This window comes from Cydia strobilella, chromosome 25 (assembly GCF_947568885.1).
Source record: "Cydia strobilella chromosome 25, ilCydStro3.1, whole genome shotgun sequence".
In the NCBI taxonomy this organism is placed as follows: Eukaryota; Metazoa; Arthropoda; class Insecta; order Lepidoptera; family Tortricidae; genus Cydia; species Cydia strobilella.
In genome coordinates, this window is record NC_086065.1 from 1,690,143 (window position 1) to 1,714,403 (window position 24,261).

Sequence of the window (24,261 nt, forward strand, 5' to 3'; positions counted from 1 at the left end):
TAAAGGACTCGCACCCAGGCCATAAATGTAAAAAAAAAACCTGCCTGCCCTGGCGACCAGCCGGGGCGGCCGGAGGGCGTCGTGGTGGGATGCTATCGATCCCAGTGCGTCCTCACGAACGGCAAAGAGGGTGTAAAGCCGGAGTGGGTTTAGTGGGTAGGGCCAAATTCTCCCCCCTCTCGCCAAGAGAGGGATAAGGAGCGGCGAGTTCCACACACCGTGCGTAATTGCATTCCCACTACGTCAAAAAAAGGGTCATTAGGTCATTACCCACTAAGCCAGACCGGTCGTCGGATATTTGCCCTTGATTTAAAATGGTAAAAATTCAATGTAAAAACTACAATTTTGCGTTAAGATAGGAAATAGCACGGCCAAATAGGAAAATAACTACTTATAATCATACTCATACTCATACTCATAATCTTTATTGCATATCACATTGTATCTTAACCTATACTTAACATAGAGTTGTGTACAACATGACACCCTGTAGGGCACAGCAAACAGTTTATTCAAGAGGAGAACGAGGTTTTTGTACAAGGTTATATAATGGGTACTTTATTAATTATAATTATTGGTCGTGAAAAAATTCATTTAATGTAAAATAGGCTTTTTTAATCAGGTGTTCTGCTAATTTTTTAAAGAATTCATTGTCGGACTTGGTGTTTTTTATTTCGTTACTAATTTTATTGAATATTTTTATTGCCATCGAGTTAGGACTTTTTGAATGTAGTTTTAGTTTCGAGGGGATAACCTGCACCAACTTATTTTCAAACCTGCTGGCGTAGCGTCGGGGTATGTCTGAATGTTTTGTATAAAATTGAGGGTATTTTTTACAAACTTACATGTTTCCAAAATGTATATTGATGTTAAGGTAAGTATTTTTAGATCGATGAAGTGGGGCTTACTACTTTCCGGTATATGTATGTTAGCCAAGATTCGAACACATTTTTTTTGTAATATGAATAGGCTCTAATAAATATGTCGAATTAAATTACCCCAAGGCACCTAAACAGTCCTCAAATATTCCAATATGATAAGAATTCGCTATAAGGTAGGTACGAACACGAACTAATGCAATTTAAATGCATGCATTGAATACTTGAAAAATGTACAGAATGTATTCGTTATATATTTTATAAAAGTTTATTTGGGTAACTATAATATCAGTAATATCGTATGAAGTAAATTTAAACCATATTTAAACTTAACTATAACATGTCTTTCCTTGTATTTTTAACACAAGTAAAAATTAAACTAGACGTAGGATTTAGGTTTTATTGCAGTGCTATGAAATGGTTTTGTAAGAAATTTAAAGCGTTGTTAATTTTAGATTTTTTTCTTTCGAGATGTATTGCGTAGTCATCGCTTGTGAGTTTGTGACAGTTTGTGAAGACGACATATTGAATTATTTTGTAAAGGGGCCCACTGACTATCAGTCCGCCGGAAGATATCGGCCTGTCAGTTGTTCGGAACTGTCAAATTTTTGTTCTAACTGACAGGCCGATATTGTCCGGCGGACTGATAGTCAGTGGGCTCCTTTAGGGATAATAACTACCCGTGGAATACCTATGTAGCCAAATCAAAAATACATGCTTTATTAGGTACTACATTTAATTTTAATGTGATACAATTTACGCATTTTCCTCGATTGATGAATTCTTAAAATACCAAATATCCTCAACTCGACTTATATTAAAATATATAAATAGCCAAATGAAGTAAATCGCAAATAGATGTAGGTAATAACAAAGATTTGTACGTGGTAATGGAATCGAGAAACAAAACGCAAATTAAGACGAACTGACTTCGCCCCGGGGGAGCGCTTAGCCTTAAGCCCGTCTTCCAGTCAAAGATATAGATTTAAGGTGCAGTAGTATGGATGGTATAGAAAGGATGCCAATCTCTTATAGCAGAATTGTTGCAAAAGTGACCGCTTTCAGCTTTAAATAATAGTTCCTAATTTCTCCGGTGGCGCTAGTTAGGCTCTGGGACATTAGTATAACATGAACCATATAAGGCAACAAATAACCCGACCAAATTACGTAGGTGGTTTTTGGTAGTATTTCGGTGTATGGTGGCGCCGCCTAATTACTGTTTTTTGATGGACACTTTTCATACATAGACATTTGGCTCCTTTATATAGTCCATCCATGTTGCAATAGGTTCAGCCAGTAAGAGTTTTTGCAAGATCGTAGCGTTTTTTAGATCACAATACGGTTGCCAAAAATTTAATTAGCAATCTCGAATCTTTACAATTTTAAAAATAAAGGTCTTCTTTAAAACTAGTGGCTCTGTGACCTATAGACCTCGCGAGAATAACTTAAAAACTGAATGGTATGGCTCCGTCATTTTGAACATTTTTCAAAAACTGTAATCGACAAAAAAAACTATTTAGTCATCAAACCTTACAAAATTTCACGACAATCGGTTGAAAATTGCGACGAGGAGAAGAACATTACATCCGGACATACAAAAAGCATTTTTTTTGCCCAAGTTGAAACGTAGACCTTCGCTAACGCTTGGTCAAAAACCAAAAATGTTGCGACATGGCCATATAAAAAAAAATTAAAATTATAAAAATAAAATAAATAAAATAAATAAAATAAATATAGGACATTCTTACACAGATTGACTAAGTCCCACAGTAAGCTCAAGAAGGCTTGTGTTGTGGGTACTTAGACAACGATATATATAATATACAAATACATAAATGCATAGAAAACACCCAAGACTCAGGAACAAATATCTGTGCTCATCACACAAATAAATGCCCTTACCGGGATTCGAACCCAGGACCATCGGCTTCACAGGCAGGGTCACTACCCACTAGGCCAGACCGGTCGTCATCAATTTAAACTGTTTATTACATAAGAGGTAAACATTCGTCTTTACTCAGTTACAATCTCTATATTTTGAGATTATTTTAACTAAGCTTAGCCTTAATTATATGTGTTATTTGTTTTAGTTAGTTAGTGCTTACATGTTATTTGCCTATTCATACATACATATTTTACATGTTATTTATTTGTTGTTGCCTTCACCATACGATATCCCAGAAAAAAGTTCAGAATGCATCGCTCGCGCTATGCCTCCGGCCTAAATCCTCGATGGAAATAACTTACTGTCGTGCTATCAGTGCGACTCTCGATCTCGCCCTATCGCCACCGATCCCCGCCCTGCCGAGTTGACGTGGGAATCGTAATTAGAAAGAAAGAAAGAAAGAAAAGACATTTATTGTAATTAAGGTAACATCTTTTTTTATTATACATTTTTAGTTGTAATTTTTTATTGTTATTTTATTGTTAAATCATTTACGTAATGGTTTTGAACTGTAAGGTAAGTTACGGAAAATCTTCAAATTCTTGGAAAAGTTTACGGAAATATCAATCAATCAAGTCAGCTTGTGGTATTAAAAATAATAATAAAGAAAAATGGAAAAAATAAAAATAAAATACCGCGGTGAGCTAAATTCAAACTATTTTACTAAATTATTAAACTTCACTGAATTGTATTTTATTATATTGCAATACTCACAAATTTTTGTACAATATTTTAGTAAACATTTTAAAAATAAATAATGTACAAAATACAAACAAACAAACATGTACAAAGTACAAAATACATTCATTAAAAATAAACTTTTTTTTTTTTTTTTTGTTGAAAGTTTTTTTACTAAGTAATATTTTCTTGGACCAAATCGTAAAAGAAAACTAGTTATACATAGTATTATATTAAGGTCTCAATATCACACTCGTATATAATGTGCAAATATTATTTTGGGTGTTGGGATCGGGCCTCGGGCCTAGTTAAAATTGCAAAACTATTTGTTTTGTGGTTTTAGGACAGTTCATTTGAAGTAGTTTTCTAATAGAGTAAATGAGCCAGTGCTGGACATTACCACAGGGCGGACATGCTATACATCAAAAATCACTTGCGTTTCTATGTGTGAACGGCACGTCTGTACACGCGGCATGCGTCATAGTGTGAGTAAGTTACTACTTGAGGAAGAAGTATGGAGATATAGTGCCGGAACTAGGGGCTATACCTGCTCATTTACTTGGTATGATCATAGTTTTCTGATTATTCATTTTTACCCACAAATTTTACGGTTAACTGTTACTGTTATCCCGCCGTTTCTATGGCCACACATGAATTCTGAAGTTAAGGTCAATGTGGGGCCGTCTATAAGCACAGGGCGGATACGCTATACATCAAAAATCACTTGCGTTCCTATGTGTAAACGGCACGTCCGTACACGCGGCATGCGTCATAGTGTGAGTAAGTTGCTTAAAAATAGTACTGAGCGGTCGGCAAACGGCCGTCAATCTGCTGTCGCGGGGCGAGGTAATTCGAATCGGGGCGGGGCGGTGCGTGGCCGTTCTGCATGATAATACTATTACTTATTCTGTGACATAGGTGTAAGTCATATGGCGTTCTAAAAAGAATAATAAATAATAAAAAAAGTCATTTATCCGTATTTATTTATGTTTTTTTATATATTTTTATTCATTTTCATTTTTAGTTTTAATCCTGTGTCGAAAGAGGGCAGTAAATTAACTGTGACTACAAAATTTACTATGACAAGCCTCTATACACTTTATCCTCTTTGGTGTTAATCAAACGTCCATCAGAACAGACAGCAGATAACGTGTACATTTTAATGAACGCTGTTAGCTATCAGGAATCACTGACACTCGAGATAAGATTGCGGCTTTTCAAGTTTAGGGATCGCAAAAACTTCTGCTGGACCCTAAAATATACCTACCTAATTATTTTATTTTATTACCGAAGTGTTTCAAAAACGATTCGGTCATTTTATTATTATTTAAATGCCGGCAGCGTACTTGTAATCTTTCTATGCACCCTGCACGTCGGTAATTTATTGCTATCGGCTATTCGTCGGTTTGTTTGCCTAGTATAGAGTTGTGCCGTCCCCGGTAACATTCTCCCGAGAACATTTACTGAGCGAGAAATTTCTGTCACCGGGAACGACACAACTTTAGCCTGGTACATCGTAAAAAGCTTGCTTTCATTTTCAGGAAAACCACTATGCGAAAAACATAGTATAAAAATGAAGTTAATCATCCTCCTAGCAGTCGTCACGGCTGCCTCCTGCACTGATGTCACTTTTATCCAACATCTTAATGACGTCACCACCAAGTTCAATGCAGCAGCTGCTGAGATTGCGTGGGTGTCGTCTTTGGATCCTGGGAATACTGAGCTGCCCCTGAGGTAGATATTGTATCATCATCATCATCATCATCATGTCAGCCGATGTACGTCCACTGCTGGACATAGGCCTCCCCCAAGGCTCGCCACTCCGACCGATCATGTGCCGCTCGCATCTACCGAATTCCCGCGACCTTCACCAGGTCGTCGCTCCATCTCGTTGGAGGCCTACCGGCAGTTCGTTTTCCGGTACGCGGACGCCACTCCAGAACCTTCCGGCCCCACCGGCCATCAGTTCTCCGAGCAATGTGCCCCGCCCATTGCCACTTAAGATTCGCAATTCTGCGAGATATGTCGGTGACCCTAGTTCTACTGCGGATATTGTATATTGTATATTCATCACTTGTATATTGTATTATACTTATCACTAATCCCAAACACATCCCAACATCATCGGCGAGAGCAAGGCTGCTCGGCTTCGCTGTCTCGGCCACGTGGAGAGGATGGGAGAGGATCGTGCGGTCATGAGAGCTTATCTGGGGCGACTAACTGGGAGACGTCCGGTCGGAAGGCCTAGGTACGATGGATCGATGAGGTCCAGAAGGACCAATGTGACATCAAGGCGGCTAAATGGCGTCAGATCGCACAGGATAGGAACGAATGGCGAAATCTGGTATCGGAGGCCAAGATCCAGTTCGGGTCGCTGAGCCAGCGAAGTAAGTAAGTATCACTAATAACTGTAATGTATGTGGGTAGACTCATGTCTCCACAATAGAGGGTAGATTTCGCACCATGTCTGTCGATCGATTAAATGCAATACAGAACGTACGTGTTTTAGTGCTCTCCTCATATCCTGGATTTCCTGGGCCCTCGGCAGATATTTCTCAGTGGCGACGAGAACAATTGGACACTAGTGCATTTAAAAAGTGAAAAGTTTTTGATAAACAGTGTACAACATGCCTGTGGGAAAGCTCGGACCGTTTGACCTTGTCAATGACAACTGGGAACTGTATGTTGACCGTTTAGAACAATATTTCGTTGCAAACGATGTTAAAAATGAAGTGAAAGTGGCTACGCTAATAACAGTGATGGGCGGTGACGCTTATGAACTAATGGTGAATCTGTGCACACCCGCAAAACCCGCGACCAAAACTTATGACCAGCTGGTCGCACTGATGAAAGGCCACTTAAATCCAAAGCCCAGTTTGCTTGCAGAACGTTTTAAATTCCGTCAGCGTGTGCAAAAGCGGGATGAAAGTATTGCGAACTTTGTAACGGATCTTAAAAAATTAAGTAAGGACTGCAGTTTCACAGGGGATAATGGCTTGAAGGAGAACTTGAGAGACCAGTTCGTGTGCGGCCTCTTAAACGACGATATCAGACAGAAGCTGTTCACGGAGGACGACACGATCACGTTCGACCGGGCGTACAAGCTCGCCGTGTCCATGGAGGCGGCCGAGGTCAACGCGGCGCTAGTAGAAGACTGTGCTCGGAATCGAACCAGCGACAGTATACCAGCGAGCGCGACGACGGCGGTGCATTATTTAGGTCGGGCAGGCCGGGGCCGGGCGGCGGCGGACGGCGGTCGAGCAGTGGCGAGAACAGCGGGCCGCGGGAAGATAACGATCGGCGGCGGTCCAAGTGCCATGAGCGGAGCGGATAGCGGAAAGATGCGTGGCTTCGGTCAAAACAATAACACGGATTTGTATGGAGCGTGTAAGGTGTGCGGAGCAAAGCATGAGGCCGACAGATGCAAATTCAAGAAGTATGTCTGCCGAGTATGTAACCAAGAAGGACACTTAAAAAGGGTGTGTCCTAAGCTGCGGGGAAGTTCGGCCCTATACAACGTGACGGAAGAGAAGGTTGTGTATTTGGACCATTCGGACAGCAGCGACAGCGAGGAGGTAAACAATTTTTCACTAAATAGCAGCGAATCGTCTGTATGTGAACCATACACCATAGATGTTAACATAGCGGGGAAGTGGTTAAATATGGAAATAGACACAGGTAGTGCGATTTCGTGCATAAGTTTAGAATGCTATAAAAAGTTGTTTACTCATTGCAAAATACAAAAAAGTCATTTAGTGTTGAATTATTATACGGATATAAAGGTAAAACCTGTAGGTAAAATAACACCTAAAGTGCAGTGTAATGGAATTTGTAAAGAATTAGACTTATACGTTATTGAAAATGGCAAAACTAGCCTGTTAGGTAGGCGTTGGATAAGAGCATTTAATATCATAGATAGGTCAAAGTTGGAATGTAAACAAATCGTTAATGTAAACAAGTTGTTTGATGAGACGGAATTCAGTTCCAGATACTGTGAGGTGTTTGCGGAGGGCTTGGGCCGGTTCACCGGGGGCACGGTCGGGTTCCACCTGCGGCCGGACGCGCGGCCGGTGTTCCTGCGCGCGCGCCCCCTGGCGTACGCGCTGCGCGAGCCGGTGGAGCGCGCGCTCGAGCAGATGGTGCGCGACGGCATCATCACGCCTGTCGCCACCTCCGACTGGGCCACGCCTATAGTACCGGTAGTTAAAAAAGATGGCACCATACGGGTATGTGCTGATTTTAAATTAACGCTAAATAAATGTTTAGAAGTGGACCACTATCCTTTACCGAAAGTAGATGATTTGCTAACTAAATTGCACGGGGGAAATAAGTTCACTAAATTAGACCTGTCGCAAGCTTACGCCCAGTTTGAATTGGATGAGTCTAAAAAATATACGGTGATTAACACCCATAAGGGTTTATTTAGGTACAATAGACTGATATATGGGCTGGCGTCTAGTCCTGGTATATTCCAGAGAAAACTCGAACAATTGTTTGCGGATATGCCTCGTGTAGGTGTCTTTTTGGACGATTTGATTATAACAGGGGTCGATGACCGATCGCATATAGACACGCTTCACGAAGTGTTTGGAAGGTTAAGGAAATATGGTCTAAGAGTTAAAAAAGATAAATGCACGTTTTTTGCGGACTCGGTAACATATCTCGGATTTGTAATTAGTAAGCAAGGTGTTCATACATGCCCTGAAAAGATTGAAGCGATCAAACAGGTACCGGTTCCAAATAATGTGGCAGAATTACGATCATTCTTAGGGTTAGTGATGTATTACGCGAAGTTCGTACCCAATATTAGCACTATACTAGCGCCTCTGTATGCACTTTTGCGGAAAAATGTGAAGTATGAGTGGAGTGAAGCGTGCATGCGCGCGTTTAGCGAGGTAAAACAAATGTTGATTTCTGGCGATATATTGGCGCATTATTCGCCAGATCTTCAACTAATTTTGACCACTGACGCGAGTAGTGTAGGGGTCGCCGCTGTGATATCGCACCTTGTGCCCGGCGCCGGCGACGCTAGCGCCACCGAGCGGCCGATAGCGTACTCATCGCGGGTGCTCAACGCGGCAGAGAAATCGTATTCGCAAATTGAACGGGAGGCACTTGCAATAATTTATGGGGTCCGAAAATTTCACCAATACTTATATGGTAGAAAGTTTATTCTAAGAACAGACCATAAGCCTTTGGTGACAATTTTCGGCGATAAAGTAGGGATACCCGTAATGGCTGCAAGCCGTATGCAGAGGTGGGCGGTTATTTTAGCTGGTTACGATTATACCATCGAGTATGTGCGGAGTGACGGGAACGCGGCCGACGCTTTATCTCGCTTGCCGGTGGGTAAGGAGAAAAGCCAGCGTAAGGAAGTCACATATTTAAATTTTATCCAAAACTTTCTACCCATTACGAGGAAAATGGTTCAAGATAACGTTAGTAAGGATGAAGTACTCAAAAAAATATACCTATTTTTACTGTCCGGCTGGCCTACCAGTTGTGACGATGACGCCCTTAAGCCGTATTACCTGCGGCGCAATGAATTATATATAGACCGGGGTTGTATAATTTGGGGCTATAGGCTAGTAGTACCAGAGGCCTTGAGAAATCACTTACTGAAAGAGTTACATGTCGGTCATTTAGGTATCGTGAAAATGAAGGGTCTCGCCCGTAGCGTGATGTGGTGGCCTGGAATAGATAGGGATATCGAAGAGTTAGGTAAGCAGTGCACGACGTGCACTCTAGAGGGCGCCGCGCCGCCGCGAGCGCCGCCACAGCCGTGGCCGTATAACCCGGAGCCCTGGTCGCGATTACATATTGACTTCCTAGGACCTTTTCAGGGCGAAACTTTTTTAGTCATTATAGATTCAGCGACAAAATGGTTAGAAATATTCAAGATGGCTAAAACTACTGCTAGGGCAGTTATTAAATCGTTACGGGAAACGTTTGCTCGTTTTGGGCTGCCTTTAGAAGTAGTATCGGACAATGGTCCTCCGTTCACGTCTAAGGAATACGCACATTTTATGGACAGTAACGGCATCAAAATGACGTTTACGCCAGCTTACCACCCAGCCTCCAACGGCGCTGCAGAGAATGCGGTTAAATTATGCAAGCGAGCCATTAAAAAGGCCCTTCGAGATGGTTGTGATTTGGATGAAGCGCTTCAAGCATATCTCATGATGTACAGGAACGTTGAACATAGTTCTACAGGCGCGGCCCCAGCTATGTTGTTACAACGTAGACGACTGCGATCGAGGCTAGACTTATTAAGGGGTACTCGGCAGGTCGAGTCAAGGGTACAGCAAGCTCAGGATAAACAAGTGTTTAACGCGGGAGGGAAACCTAGGGAACTTAATGTCGGCGATTCTGTGTGGGCGCGAGATCACGCCGGGGGAAGCTGGTTAAGTGGTCAAGTTAAGGAGAAAGTAGGGTCCCGGAATTTCATTATAGCTAGGGAAAGTGGTCCACAACTAAAAAGACATTTAGATCAGATTAAAAGAAGGCGTAGCAGTTATACAGTTACCCTGTCGGATGGGTCGGAGGCGGCGCCAGTCGAGGAATCCGTGGTTAATGAGACTGAGGCGAGTCAGGGCTCGCGCGCGCCGGAACCTGTGGTGGCACCCGATCTTAAGGAACCACCTCAGCCATCTGTAGAGACCGTGTCCCGTAACACAGTGCCCAGTCACACGGAATGTAATGAGTCCCCTGCGGATCGACCCAAGCGCATTCGTAAAACCGTGCAAAGATTTGGCTTCGAGTTCGATTAAATTAGTATGTATCCTAGTAACCTACTCGCACACTAGTAAGTAGTTATAAGAAAAACATGTATTAGTAATTAAGGGTGGAGGTGTAATGTATGTGGGTAGACTCATGTCTCCACAATAGAGGGTAGATTTCGCACCATGTCTGTCGATCGATTAAATGCAATACAGAACGTACGTGTTTTAGTGCTCTCCTCATATCCTGGATTTCCTGGGCCCTCGGCAGATATTTCTCAATAACAACGATCTCATGCAGAAAACTTCCAGGTACAGTCAGCTGCAGAGAAAAGGTACCCCCCTGCATAGAAGTTTGTATGCAAAGGTGCTAAGCTAATAGTATTGCTGACTGTACATCCAGCTCTTCAACGAGGTCGCCATTAAGTTAATTACTATTTGTTGCACACAATAAAAAAAAGGAAATTATAAAAAAAACGACAACCGAAAACCAACACAAGTACAGGTAAGTAACTGGGAGACGGCAACAACAACAATAAACTATGAAAATAAACAAAACACGTGTATCATTACATGTAATATTGAAAAAAGTTTTAAATTTGAGTTTTAGTTCCAACGTGATCATTTAAGGTCAATTGTAGTTTAAAAGTCCTTGGACCTGGTTTACTTAATTCACATTTGTTTTTAACATGGAGACTGTATAAAGGAGCCAAATCTCTATGTATGAAAAGTGTCCATCAAAAAACAGTAATTAGGCGGCGCCACCATATACCGAAATACTACCAAAAACAACCTACGTAATTTGGTCGGGTTATTTGTTGCCTTATATGGTTCATGTTATACTCATGTCCCAGAGCCTAACTAGCGCCACCGGAGAGATTAGGAACTATTATTTAAAGCTTAACGCGGTCACTTTTACAACAATTCTGCCATAAGAGATTGCGATCCTTTCTATACCATCCATAGTTTTTAACTTCCAGGTCTGCCAACTACCAACGACAGCGGATCGGTTGGGAAGGGAGAAGCTGCGCAAGATTGGCCGCGTTGGAGAGGAGTCAGTTGCTCAATGGAACTGAGAGGAGGATGGCGTATTTGTTCTGTAGGGGCCCGAGGTTCACACTAGATGAAACTATGTACGTTTATATAAAATAACAACTATACAATTTTACACTAATGGCACACATGACAGAATAAATAATAGTACTACCGTACAGAAAGCAAACTTCCTACAAAACCGAAGTTTGTCAGCGGTTTAGGGTCGAATCATGCTATCCCTTTCTAATATATGGCACTATCCCTTTCGGCTATTTTGGGTTGTCAAAATACAAGTCATTATCTTATCTGTGGTCGTGCACGCAAAGGGACGTCAAGTTGTACCAACCCTAATAATAGCTCGGAGCAATGCTGAGCCGAACGGAGCCGAGTTTGCCCGAAGCGAGGAGTTTCGCACCCCTGCTAGTGGCCCTGTGCGCTGTAAGACAAGTAAACCTATTCGCTTCGCTATTTTGAAAAATTTCTTAAATTCACCAAAGTTAAATCCAAAGTTATAAATTAAGATTAATTAGTGTAAATAAAAACCGGCCAAGTGCGAGTCGGACTCGCGCACCGAGGGTTCCGTACTTTTTAGTATTTGTTGTTATAGCGGCAACAGAAATACATCATCTGTGAAAATTTCAACTGTCTAGCTATCACGGTTCATGAGATACAGCCAGGTGACAGACAGACAGACGGACAGCGGAGTCTTAGTAATAGTAGGGTCCCGTTTTTACCCTTTGGGTACGGAACCCTAAAAACCATACAAAACTAAGGAGGACGCTTAGGTTTTCACTACACCTTATAAAACAAATTCCCCCGCCGCGTATGTCTGTTTGTTAGTGTCTGTGTATGTTCACGATAAACTCGAAAACTACTGTTTTCATGCGGTTTTGACCTATCAATAGAATGATTATTGAAGGTTTAGGCGTATAATTTGTTAAGATTTTATGTAACCAGTGCAAAGCCGGCGGGTCGCTAATTCTTTATAAAATATTGAGTAAGTAGGTAACTACTTATTTGAGTTTTGAATGATTCACGGTTAGTTTCACTAGACTTATATTGACCGGGATATAGACCGTGATTACCTTTTGTATTATTTGTGAGCTCCCGATATTTCGACGCAGTTACATGCATCATGTTCACGGGTGACTGAAGATAGCGGGTGGGTGTCAAAGTTGTGTAGACAGCGCTCTGTCTACCCTCATTCTTGCGCGTCGGCTGCGTTCACTTTCAACGTTACCAACGGTTGCATTCACAATATCGGGAGCTCACAAATAATACAAAAGGTAATCACGGTCTATATCCCGGTCAATATAAGTCTAACTACTTATTTTCAGGAAAATCAGCAAATTGTATGAACATCTCCAATCCATATACTCTGATGCTAAAGTGTGTATTCCTTTCGAAAAAGCTGAACCCCCTAAAGATTTGGCAGGAGTAGAGTCCGCCATCTTGGAATATATCGAGACTGTCAAACGAGTCCTGAATGTGAAGTCAGAAGGAGTATCCAGGTGAGAAAGTGTTCGGAAAACCGGCGTCTTTTATAATTAATATTATAAATGAGAAAGTCTGTCTGTCTGTCTGTGTGTTCCCTCTTCACGCTTAAACCGCTGAATCGATTTAGATGAAAATTTGGCATAGAGATAGGTTGAGTCCCTGAGGAGGACATAGGATAGTTTTTATCACGAAAATCATCCCTTAAGAAAGTAAAAAGCGGGTGGAATTGAGATAATTAATGAAGTGCCTGCTAATTTGGGTGCATAATATGCTCAAATTGATTGATTGCTGTGATAATTTTTCCAGGCGCTATACTTACTTTAGCTGCTATTACTAAGTCCACGCAGACGAAGTCGCGGGCAAAAGCTAGTATTAAATATATTATACCGGGTCACTCACGCTTATAAAGTCGATGATTGCTCGACATGTTTCGCTCCATAACGAGGAGAATTTTCAATGAGCGCTCGCGTTGTTGGTGAACCGACGCAGACTGCAGTCAACTTATGTATGAAGTGAGCACTCTATGCTTACTTATTTCTCTATGGTCGTGGTTAGTACTTAGAATTCATTATTACATGATGTGGCAATGATTTCATTAAACGATCAGTTGGCCAATGCTGAAAAAGTCAAACAATCTACCTAAGTTATCAATTCTAAATTGACATTTCATGAAGTGATCAAATTCCATGATCTGACCTGCTAGCATGAGTTGCGTTCTCGCGTGCGACCATACATAGCGCGACTTCAAGTAAGGACTCGCGCGCGAGAACGCAACATGCTAAACGGTCTGATATACTATTATGTTGTCTATTTGTTAATTCGGCGGCGAAGCTACAGTGGGACTAGGCTGGTCATGTCTGCCGAAAGCCGAGTGAACTGTGGGCTAAGATCGCCGCAGAGTGGCAGCCAGCTCAAAACGAGGATTTAGCAGACCACGTTAGCGATGGCTAGATGAGTTACAGTCTACACAGATTCAGGAAGACTGGAAAAAGGGGGGGGAGGCCTTTGCCCAGCAGGGGGACATTATAGGCTCCCAATAATAAGAATTCTTTTATTCATTAATTTATTTTTTCCAGAGCTGCAAAACTGGCAGTAAAAGAGAAAGCTGAAACCTCCATTTGTTTAAATGGCGACGCCGATTTCGATAAAATGATGAAATTCTCGAGGAACGAGGAAGTGTTGCGATGGTTGTGGATATCATGGCGAGAGAAGGTGGGGCCGCCGATGAAGGAGCCCTATAGGGAGTTGGTTAATGTTGAGAATAGAGCTGGTAAACGTAATGGTAATAGTTCTAAAACTACTTCATCATCATCATATATTTAAGAGTTATACTCTTGTCGGTGGAGCCATTTCCATATGTGTCGGTCCTCTGCCTTCTCCTTGACAGCCTGATACGACACGACGTTGAGTTTTTCCTTTACTTGATCTATGTATGATCTCCTTGGTCTCCCCCTCCGTCTCCTTGCCTCAACTCTCCCTTCAATTATGTTTTTGATAAATTCGTCGTGTCGTAGCAGGTGTCCAAGCATCTTTCCTCTTCTATTTTCTATGGTTCTTAACAAACTCCTCTTCTCTCCTACCATGCGTAAAACCTCTTCATTTGTTTTCTTCTCCGTCCAACTGACCTTTGCCATTCGTCGCCAGCACCACATCACAAAAGCCTCCAGCCTTTCCCTACACGTTGCCTCATTGTCCACGTTTCACTTCCGTAAAACTACTTAGGTACTATGGATGGTATAGAAAGGATGCCAATCTCTTATGGCAGAATTGTTACAAAAGTGACCGCTTTCAGCTTTAAATAATAGTTCCTAATCTCCGGTGGCTCTAGTTAGGCTCTGGGACTATGAGTATAATATGAACCATATAAGGCAACAAATAACCCGACCAAATTACGTAGGTTGTTTTTGGTAGTATTTCGGTGTATGGTGGCGCCGCCTAATTACTGTTTTTTGATGGACACTTTTCATACATAGAGATTTGGCTCCTTTATACAGTCTCCATGCTACTTACCTTGATTTATTAAATATTTGACGTAAAACCTTCTAATTTCATATGACTTAAATCCTGACCAGTAATATATGATAATTGTCAAGTTGGCGCTGTTATTCTCATGTATAGAGTGACAGTTCAGTATCGTATGAAAAAATTAGTTCCAGTGAAATTCCGCAACATGGCGCGTGATCATATTCCTGGTCAGACTTTACACACGAGTGGTATTCAATTGTAAATTCGAATCATAAAAACCTTTTTTATTGACTCGCTTACAATTTTATCCACACCACCCTTATGCACAGTGTACTATAATTTTTAGGTTACACAGACATCGGCGCCACCTGGCGAGACGAATCAGAAGTAACAGACTTGCGACTGATCTGCCGCCGTCTCTACAACCATGTCAAACCTTTGTACTCCCTTCTACACGGCGTTGCAAGATACTACTTGAGGAAGAAGTATGGAGATATAGTGCCGGAACGAGGGGCTATTCCTGCTCATTTACTTGGTATAATAATCGTATTCATTTTTATCCACAAAATTTACTGTTACTGTTATCTCGCAGTTTCTATATGCGCCACACATAAAATTTAAAGTTAATGTCAATGTGGGGCTGTGTATAAGGGAAGACCCCATACAAGCTCTTTGGTAGCTTTTATCTATTGCGTTTGAAGTGCACATACTTCACTCACAGGAGGTGGATAAAATAAGATAAGATGAGATGAGATGAGATGAGACGAGACGAGACGAGATGAGATGAGATGATAAAAGATAAGATACATTTATTGATCAAAATGGTACGAATTTTACACGTCAATTCAGAATAGATAGAGCAGAAGGAGTCAAGCTCTTCCTTCCTGACTCTCTGTATGTATTCAAATATGAGTTCTTGCCCTAAGACGGTCTCGGTCTTCCATGCAATACATTTTATATGCTTCACATCTTCCCTACAAAAGTATATTAAGGATGACTCATGCTGGAACGGTCCGGGCCCGGGCCTATGTAGCTTAAGTCATCCTTTAGTTGGGATTCGTGGCCATCTATACAATACACACAAATTAAGTTTCAGTCTTACTCTTATTCCCTGTACATTTTTATTTTAGGCAATTTATGGGCCCAGAACTGGGAGTCAATTGCTGATCTTATCCTGCCTCAGAACATCGACCTCGACAAAAGCATTAAGAACACTAACTGGACAACTGTGGACATGGTATGTCAATTGACTAAGTCAATAGCATACCTATTATTTACTGAATCCTCTATAGATATCTACGATCATTATAGATGAGAATGCATCTTTTCTGTGTATTGGGTCTATTGTATAATAAAATACAATAAGCCAAAGCCATTATCTTGTCAATATATAAAGTGCAGGGCGTTTTTCAAGACATGCGTCGCTTAATGACATAATCCGTCGGTCTCTTGCCAATATCAATGTGCCTGCTCTTCTTGAGCCGACTGGCATTATCAGGGATGATGGCAAGAGGCCCGATGACCCCGGTCCTTAGTTCTTTGGAGCTTGGGACGGATGTTAGTGTGGAATGCTACCTGCGTAAACATACTGGCACCGTCCCACCTCCAACGGACTAATGTAAAAGCAGGTTGAGCGGTGGATGGAGAGCGCCGAAATTTTAAAACGTAATAAATACCATTTGGAGTTGAAACTCTAAGGTCCACGGGGTCCCAGCGCGCACAAGTTGTTTGCAGAAATCGCGAAGCTTCTGGTTGATTACTGCTGAGTTGCTGCTCAGAATTTTGATATTTGTGACAGCAATGCAGTCGGCTGCTGCAGTAATCCCAATTCACTTAATTCAATGTTTCAGGTAAAACACGCCGAGGATTTCTACCAATCGTTAGGCCTGCCCGCCATGACAGACACGTTTTGGAGCGAATCCGTGTACGAGCGGCGAAGCCCGAGCACGCGCTGTCATGGCACCGCGGCGGACATGTTTAAAAATGGCGACTTCCGGTATTGCCACTTGGAAGATATTATTTAGAGACTTTTTGTAGAATTTGTTACATTGTTTATTTTAGTTTAACATTTCTATTTAGAGCAGTATTTTGGTACAAGTATAATGAAGCTTTCCACGACCTTCGGTTTGAAAATCACACGCCTTTATTTCTGTTTTTCAGACTCTTGTATTGTTCAGGGTCAACCGCTGAAGATTTATATGTAATCCACCATGAATTGGGACACATTCAGTACTACATGGCGTACGAAAACCAGCCTGGCATTTTTAGGGTGAGTGTTTTATTACGAGACCTTTAAAAATGTATTAACGATGTATAGGAGGTTGATTTAACTCTAACAATTTGTTATGGTTTTGATACGACATTGACGATCGTCTTGATGATTGGCGCGCATCTCACGCATGACGTTTACTTCATGCACCAGCAAGCGTAAGGTCTTCTAGGTAATATTATCTGTAAGACCTTACGCTTGCTTAATATCAAAATAAGATCAAAACCGTAATAAGTTATTATATTAGAATCGAGCTCCAAGTTCTGATACCTATGCTCACTATATTCGTTTCTTCAGCAAGCGAACTCAGCACTACACGAAACCATCGGAGACACCATTATGTACGGTGTACTAACTCCACAGCACCTCTACCGTCTCGGCCTAATCAACGACTCCATGCTTTTCATCAATCCTAAACCATCCATTGAAGAAGAAACTTTAATATCTAAAGAACAAATTCTAAATTCATTTGACTCAACAAATGAAGGTCCACCAAAAACCACCAATGAAGAAGAAACTCTAACATCTGAAGAACAGATCTCAAATTCGTTTGACTTATTTGAAGATGCAAACTGGAAAGACGTAACTACAGATGATGTGTTACTTCTAAAGCAAGCTTTAAACAAGATACCACAGATACCATTTTCGCTTGTCGTAGATGAGTATCGATGGAGGTATTTCGAAGGTGATTTGAAGGAGGATGCTCTGAATGAGGAGTTTTGGGAGTTGATGATGGAACTGCAAGGGATAGCGCCGCCGGAGAAGAGGGGTGAGGACGGTTTTGATGCTGGGGCTAAATATCATGTCCCTGATAACACACCATTTATAAGGTACTAAGTTATTATAACTTTAAGTTACTTCGACAAGGCTCGACTATTCTCATACTCAAGCATCCGTCTCATTCCAATCCATTGTTACTACACTATGCTGTCTCTTGCCAAGCTTAATTTTGTTAGACTTATATTGACCGGGATATAGACCGTGATTACCGTGATATAAGTCTAGTGAAACTAACCGTGAATCATTTAAAACTCTTAATTTTATTGTAGTAAGATCTTTAGTTTCATTTCTATTTAGAATTTTTCAGTTGTTTCGTCTTGGTTTCGTCATCAAGCAGAACGAAGTCATAGGTAAAATAATATTTAAGGCATAAATAAATATATAAGGTGTTTGCAATATAACAAAACTATTTTTGCTTAGAAAGTAGGTAGTCAGCTCTAAGTATATCTTGGGTACCAGTATTTGTACTTCTGTCACCTTATTTAATCCATTTTTTGTGCACGAAGCCGGACTCGGACCGATGTCTTCATCATTCACGGTTGACCCTAACCTAAAACAACTCAGGTCACACCGTCACCCGTCCATATTTATTGACTACTTGCAACCGTTTTGGTCTCGATTGTTTTTAGATACTTCCTAAGCAGTTTTCTTCAACACCAGCTGTTTGAAAGCCTCTGCAAAGCAGCTATCTTTGGCCGTCTTGGAGCTCAGGAGGACATACCGAAGACCATACCTTTGAACAGGTGTGATATCTACGGGTCTAAGTCTGCTGGAAAACTGTTGAGGTGAGTAACCCACACCAGGCGTTCTTCGATGAACTCCTTGCAAAGAAACGGGGCTGATCCCAAAAAGTAAGTATTGTTTTCTCATAAGCTTAGAAGATCAGGTATTAGCAGCCGCTTTCATAAATATTTCGGATCAGGTTGCCGAAAACGGCTAGCCTTTAGAATGACACCGCGAACAAATTCGATCAGAAATTAATGTAGGTACAATCAGTGGTGTAACTAGGGGGGGGCAGAGGGGGCAAGTGCAACGGGCGCCATCCAAGAGGGGGGGGGGCAAAATGGGCAAAAGGCAGCAACAGGGAAATTTTTGTCAGTCGTCAGGGGGCTCAAATTTGGTGACTGCCCCGGGCGCCATATCCTCTAGCTACGCCCCTGGGTACAATTCATCTAACCTCTAACTCTGCACCACTGACTTTGTACCTACGTGTGTTTGCCATATAAATGTCGTATGTGCACATAGGCATCTGATATTTATAATAACACTGTTACACTTTCTCGCAGCAGAGTTTGGACAGATAATCTTCTCATTTCAGAGAACTAATGTCAAAAGGCCATTCTCAAAATTATCAAGAAATACTCCAAGCGACGATCGGGACAGACGTCATATCCTCAGCAGCGCTCGAGCGATACTACCGCCCTCTGTACGCGTTGCTGGTTAAACATGTGCGCGCGCATCGCATCCCTATTGGCTGGTAGCTGACCAATCAGCGTTTGAATGAGATCTGACTAAATTAGACAAAAAATATCGAAATATACAACAGAATAATTTTTTTTTTACTCATTTTGGACGTTAGACGATTTTTAAGTATAAAAAGTATATTAAACCTAACCTTCACTTTGGTGTTAGCCAAAAATTGTAGAAATTTACTATACAAAAAAGGTTTTATACTAATAATAATGACCTATCATGACATATTATGAATAAAAAGCGTTTTGAGATCTCAAAAAGTAACTGATTTTAACCTGCCAGTTAGATTATTTATTTAGGTATGGTATTACCAAAGAGATTTTAATTATTAATATTAGTGAGGAGCAAGAGATAACTTTTGGTGTCCCACAGGGTAGTGTCCTTGGTCCGACTCTCTTCTTGGCCTATATAAATGACCTTACTGATCTAATCCTAGATGGGGGCGCGATTTTTTCCTACGCGGACGATACTGTTGTTATTTTTAGTGACAGTACATGGGAAGCTGTGTTTAGTCAGGCGGAGAAAGGACTCCAAGAAATCTCTTCGTGGCTAAATTTAAACCTTCTCACACTTAATGTGGCCAAGACAAACTATATTTGCTTCACAAAATACAAAAGTACACAACCACCTCCTACTTTAAGTTTAAGAATACATGATTGTCGTCAAATAGATTTATCAAACTGCAATTGTAAGAAAATTGCTAAGGTTGCTTTCACAAAATACCTTGGGATAATTGTCGACCAGCGACTATCATGGCACAATCATATTGAGTACATTAATAATAGAATCAGAAAGTTAATATGGATTTTTAAAATATTAAAGCACATTACCACTAAAAATCTATTAAAACAACTATATATTACGTTAGCTCAATCCGTCATGACATACTGTATTCCAGTTTGGGGTGGAGCAAATAAATCTAAGTTTATTGATACCGAAAGGGGACAAAGATGTTTACTTAAAGTTATGTTCTCTAAATCATATAGATACCCAACAGATGAACTATACAACGAGTGTAAACTGCTTAGCGTAAGAAAATTATATATTTTGAACACGACCTTAAAGTTACATAGGACTCTAACCTATAAACCACCTACGTCAACACAAAGAAGAAAAGATAAAGTAGTTGTCCTCTCTAACACAAAGTCTCTTTTCGCCAAAAGGCAATTTGTTTACCATTCTGCCTACTTGTATAATAATATAAATAATATTATCTCGATTTATTCACTGCAATCGTATAATTTTAAGAAAACACTTTTAGAATGGTTAATTAACCTAAGTTACAAGGAAACTGAAAACCTAATATATCACGTATCTTAAATATTGCAACAATAATAAAATAAAAATAAAAAAACAACTTTTTCAAACATATTCATATCAATCAAAATTAAACTATCGTTAGACATATTTCAAAATATTTAAATCACTACGGTTATTATATAAACACATTCACACATATGCACACACATTCACTCACACACACACACACACACACACACACACACACACACACACACACACACACACACACACACACACACACACACACACACACACACACACACACACACAGGTTTTATCTCAATTTTGTAAATTCAATTGTTTTGAGTGCACTAACTCAACATTATATCATAATTTTGTTTTTAAATTTAATTTTAAATAATAATTTTAATTTTACTTAATTGTAATAAATTATATGTTAAACTTTACTTTAGCTAAAGTTCATACTAATTATATAATATCTTCACCTAAATATTACTTCAAATGATATGTTCGGTTACTATTTATAAACCCTTAATAGTAGTAGCGGGGTCTTCTGCCACAAGTATTTACAATACTTACAAGGAGATTCCAAGCATACCTAAATTGTAAATTGTGAAATGTTTTAACCAAAATAAACAATTTTTCATTTTTCATTCATTTTCATTTTCATTAAGAAATGAAACTGTAAATTATGTTTGTTTATTAAGGAATAAAGAGGCTATATTATTATTACCGAAGAGGATAAAATAAGATAGAGCGGCACGGCATGTCATAGTAAATTTTGTAACCACTGTAAATTCACTGCCATCTATCGACATACTTTAAAACTAAAAATGAAGATTTATATAAATTACGTTAAAACCTATTTAAATATGGATAAATCATTTTTTTATTTGCATTAATTATTTTTATATGATTTTGACCCATGTTCTTTAGTCACCCCTACGCGTTGGCACTCTATCCTTCGGTACAACCCCGATCCCGTTCCTTACACCGTAAGCCTGGCCCTGCCGACCGTCCCGAGGGTCAGCACAACCCCGTATGGTTGTCGCGGATAGATTAAGGATTCGCGCCCGTCATTAACATCCCGAATAAGGGATGTTTATGCATCTAGCTCTAGTTATGGATCTAGCATACAAGTTTGATCCTATTAGATTATTTTAAACCGGGTCACTCACGTATTATTAAGTCGAATAGCTCGACATGTTTCGGTCCAATTTACGAGGACCGTCTTCACGGAGACACGACACGTCATCACTGGTCGAGGGCGCGGCGTGTCCGTGAGTGACCCGGTTTAAAATAATCTAATATGTTTGAGTCTCACGGGAGTTTTATAGTTAAGTTTGATCCTATAAGAAATAAACCGGAATAAAAGTCCGTAGATTGTAGAGATATAAATCAGTGTTTCTTTACTCGCCCCTCTGTCCTCTCATCCCTGAGCTGTCGAGACATAACCCGGAGTCCCGTCTGGACCGAGGGAGATCGTACATGCTGCCACACTCGTCCCGACGCGTGTGACAACATTACATCTGGCTTTTTATTGCACACTTGTTTTTTTTTTTTTAACGGATATGCGTTAAAATTATTAATAACAAACGAAACCGTCAACGCCCTCTATACCAGAGTAGGCCAAAGCTAGTGGCGCCATCTGATCGAGAATCAAATTTTCGTGATTTTCGAGGCACGTTTTTTCCTTAGACTGTATCCATCTATTACGGAGTTATATCTATCTTTGGTATTACCTACCACCCACAATTTTATTTGGTGGCGTTATGATGCGGAAAACAACGAATTAATAAGTGCATTCCCGTTGCCAGTGAGGTTTTGGGATTTTACTACTGAGCAACTTTTACTATGGGACCAACTACGAATCGCGAAAATAGTTATTTACGATACAAGTGCGGAAAAGAGAAAATTACCTTTTCGCACGTGTATCGTATAATGTTTTACAGTACATAAAAAAACAAGTGCAGTAAAAAAAAAACAAGTGCAGTGATATACACGCATCAGCTTTCAGCTGCTAGTGTATTAAACAATATAATATAATATAATATAATATATGGCCCTTTAAACTTTCGACATATGGACGAAAAGTGCTCTTTACGCACTAGTGCGAGAAAGTAGCACCATATGTATTGTAAATTTTTTTACCCTCCGATAGAAAATGGACCAGCCAAAATGTATGAAACAGCCTAATTTTTTTCGCGATTTCGGGGTTGGTCCCATAGTAAAAGTTGCTCAATATAATCGGAAAGTCACCGTTTTTAGCCACCGTGAATAATCCTAGATAGACTGCATGGATACATAGTTCGTTTCGACATTTTACCTACAACATTTCATATACTGATCAAAAAAGCTTTTATTAAATTATGAAAAGGAAATGGGTTTGAAATAAAAGGACCAAAATTAAATTAACAATAAATACACTTTAATAACCTAAATTGTTCTTAAATAGTGCTTAACATTCTCAATCAAACAAATAAAAAGAAAAAAGGTGAACTTAAGACATTTAGAAAATAAATACAATGCTTCACAATAATTTATTTAAAGCCTTAGTTTCGAATAAATATTTACACAAGAATAAGTGGTAAATTATGTACAACTAAGTTATTTACATATGCTATATAGGCACTTAAGAATTATACTTTTTATTGCAATTTTGGCGAGTATTTTAATTGCATGGTCGTTATCACAATTTTAGCCTAATATAGTTTTAATGAGATTTTTTACAATAGGTTATTGGTAGGTATTTTAATATAAAACGGCAGTTTTTTTCTCTCTCCCACTTTGGGATTGGAGTTAGTTAAGTACGAAAGGGATAGAATTACAACTATTTTTGTAAATTTCCTAGTTATTGTTTCCAGATGTCACTTCGTTATGGAGCGGGTTTCTGATTATAAAATCTGTTAATGGTTTTGATATTGACATGATACGATCACTCGCGCTGGACTTATTCGTATCATAACAATAAAGTATCCAACTTAATTTTAAAATTTGAATCGGCCTCCAGGTTTTCGTCCACTTTTCTTGGATTTAGTGTTTGTTTATTTTCAATACATTTTACTCGAACAGCTGGGTGTGCACTGAACGATCCATACATAATGTTTAAAGACCCCTCCACACGCGTGCGCGAATCTCGGCGCGAAGGCGCGAACGCGAGTGTGGAGTCGATTTCGCAGATCTGCCCGCACGCCCGCTCCACACTCGCGTTCGCGGCTTCGCGCCGCGAGTATCACAAAAACACAATTTTCATTCCTTTATGAAAGATCCATTCAAAATGACGACGAAGTCTTTAAAATCAAATCGAAACATCGATATTATTGCAAAAAAAGTATGATGGTTCTGTTTTTTTTTTTCAGCTAAAACAACATACACATAGAGGGAGTACGAACGATTGTTGTCTCGTTTACTGTCTCTCTTACACCAAGCTTAAGCATTCTTTATCGTCCAATGCTATACATTTCTACATCCAACAATTAGAAACAAATTAAAAGTGGGAAATTGACTGTCTCGGAACTCCGGTAGCCATTTAAGAAATATAACACTAGAGTAGAGTTTGGAGTATCGCTCGCAGACGTATCTGCATGTTAAATAATTGATTAAGTATAACACTCTTACGGTTAAGAAGTATAACACTCTTACGGTAGATGGCGCTAGGGCCTCCCTAAGGCCCAGAAGGTTATATTCGGTGGAAATATTCGCTGTATTGGGTATTAAGGTCTTGGTAGCTCAGATAGCATCGGCCTAGCGATCCGGTGG

At 40.1% G+C, this 24,261-nt stretch overlaps 2 protein-coding genes across 2 annotated transcripts; both read left to right on the forward strand.

The window, feature by feature from the left end:
• Window positions 1-5,043: 5,043 nt before the first annotated feature.
• Window positions 5,044-19,306, forward strand: LOC134752714 (angiotensin-converting enzyme-like). The gene is made up of 11 exons (XM_063688399.1): window positions 5,044-5,235; window positions 11,201-11,353; window positions 12,593-12,766; window positions 13,829-14,034; window positions 15,064-15,252; window positions 15,848-15,954; window positions 16,568-16,713; window positions 16,878-16,986; window positions 17,284-17,816; window positions 18,396-18,551; window positions 19,085-19,306. The coding sequence occupies exons 1-11, from the start codon at window positions 5,075-5,077 to the stop codon at window positions 19,245-19,247; spliced, it is 2,097 nt and encodes a 698-aa protein (XP_063544469.1). The 5' UTR covers window positions 5,044-5,074; the 3' UTR covers window positions 19,248-19,306.
• On the forward strand, window positions 5,914-10,438 carry LOC134752764 (uncharacterized protein K02A2.6-like). The gene has a single exon (XM_063688458.1). It carries the CDS (start codon window positions 6,129-6,131, stop codon window positions 10,269-10,271), a length of 4,143 nt encoding a protein of 1,380 aa, XP_063544528.1. The 5' UTR covers window positions 5,914-6,128; the 3' UTR covers window positions 10,272-10,438.
• Window positions 19,307-24,261: the final 4,955 nt, after the last annotated feature.

Bases quoted from the DNA above. Each gene is read 5' to 3' on its own strand.
- LOC134752764 (XM_063688458.1), top strand. From the start codon at position 6,129: ATGCCTGTGGGAAAGCTCGGACCGTTTGACCTTGTCAATGACAACTGG.
- LOC134752714 (XM_063688399.1), top strand. From the start codon at position 5,075: ATGAAGTTAATCATCCTCCTAGCAGTCGTCACGGCTGCCTCCTGCACT. The intron at 12,767-13,828 runs GTGAGAAAGTGT...TATTTTTTCCAG, and splicing joins AAGTCAGAAGGAGTATCCAG to AGCTGCAAAACTGGCAGTAA. The intron at 18,552-19,084 runs GTGAGTAACCCA...TTCTCATTTCAG, and splicing joins TCTGCTGGAAAACTGTTGAG to AGAACTAATGTCAAAAGGCC.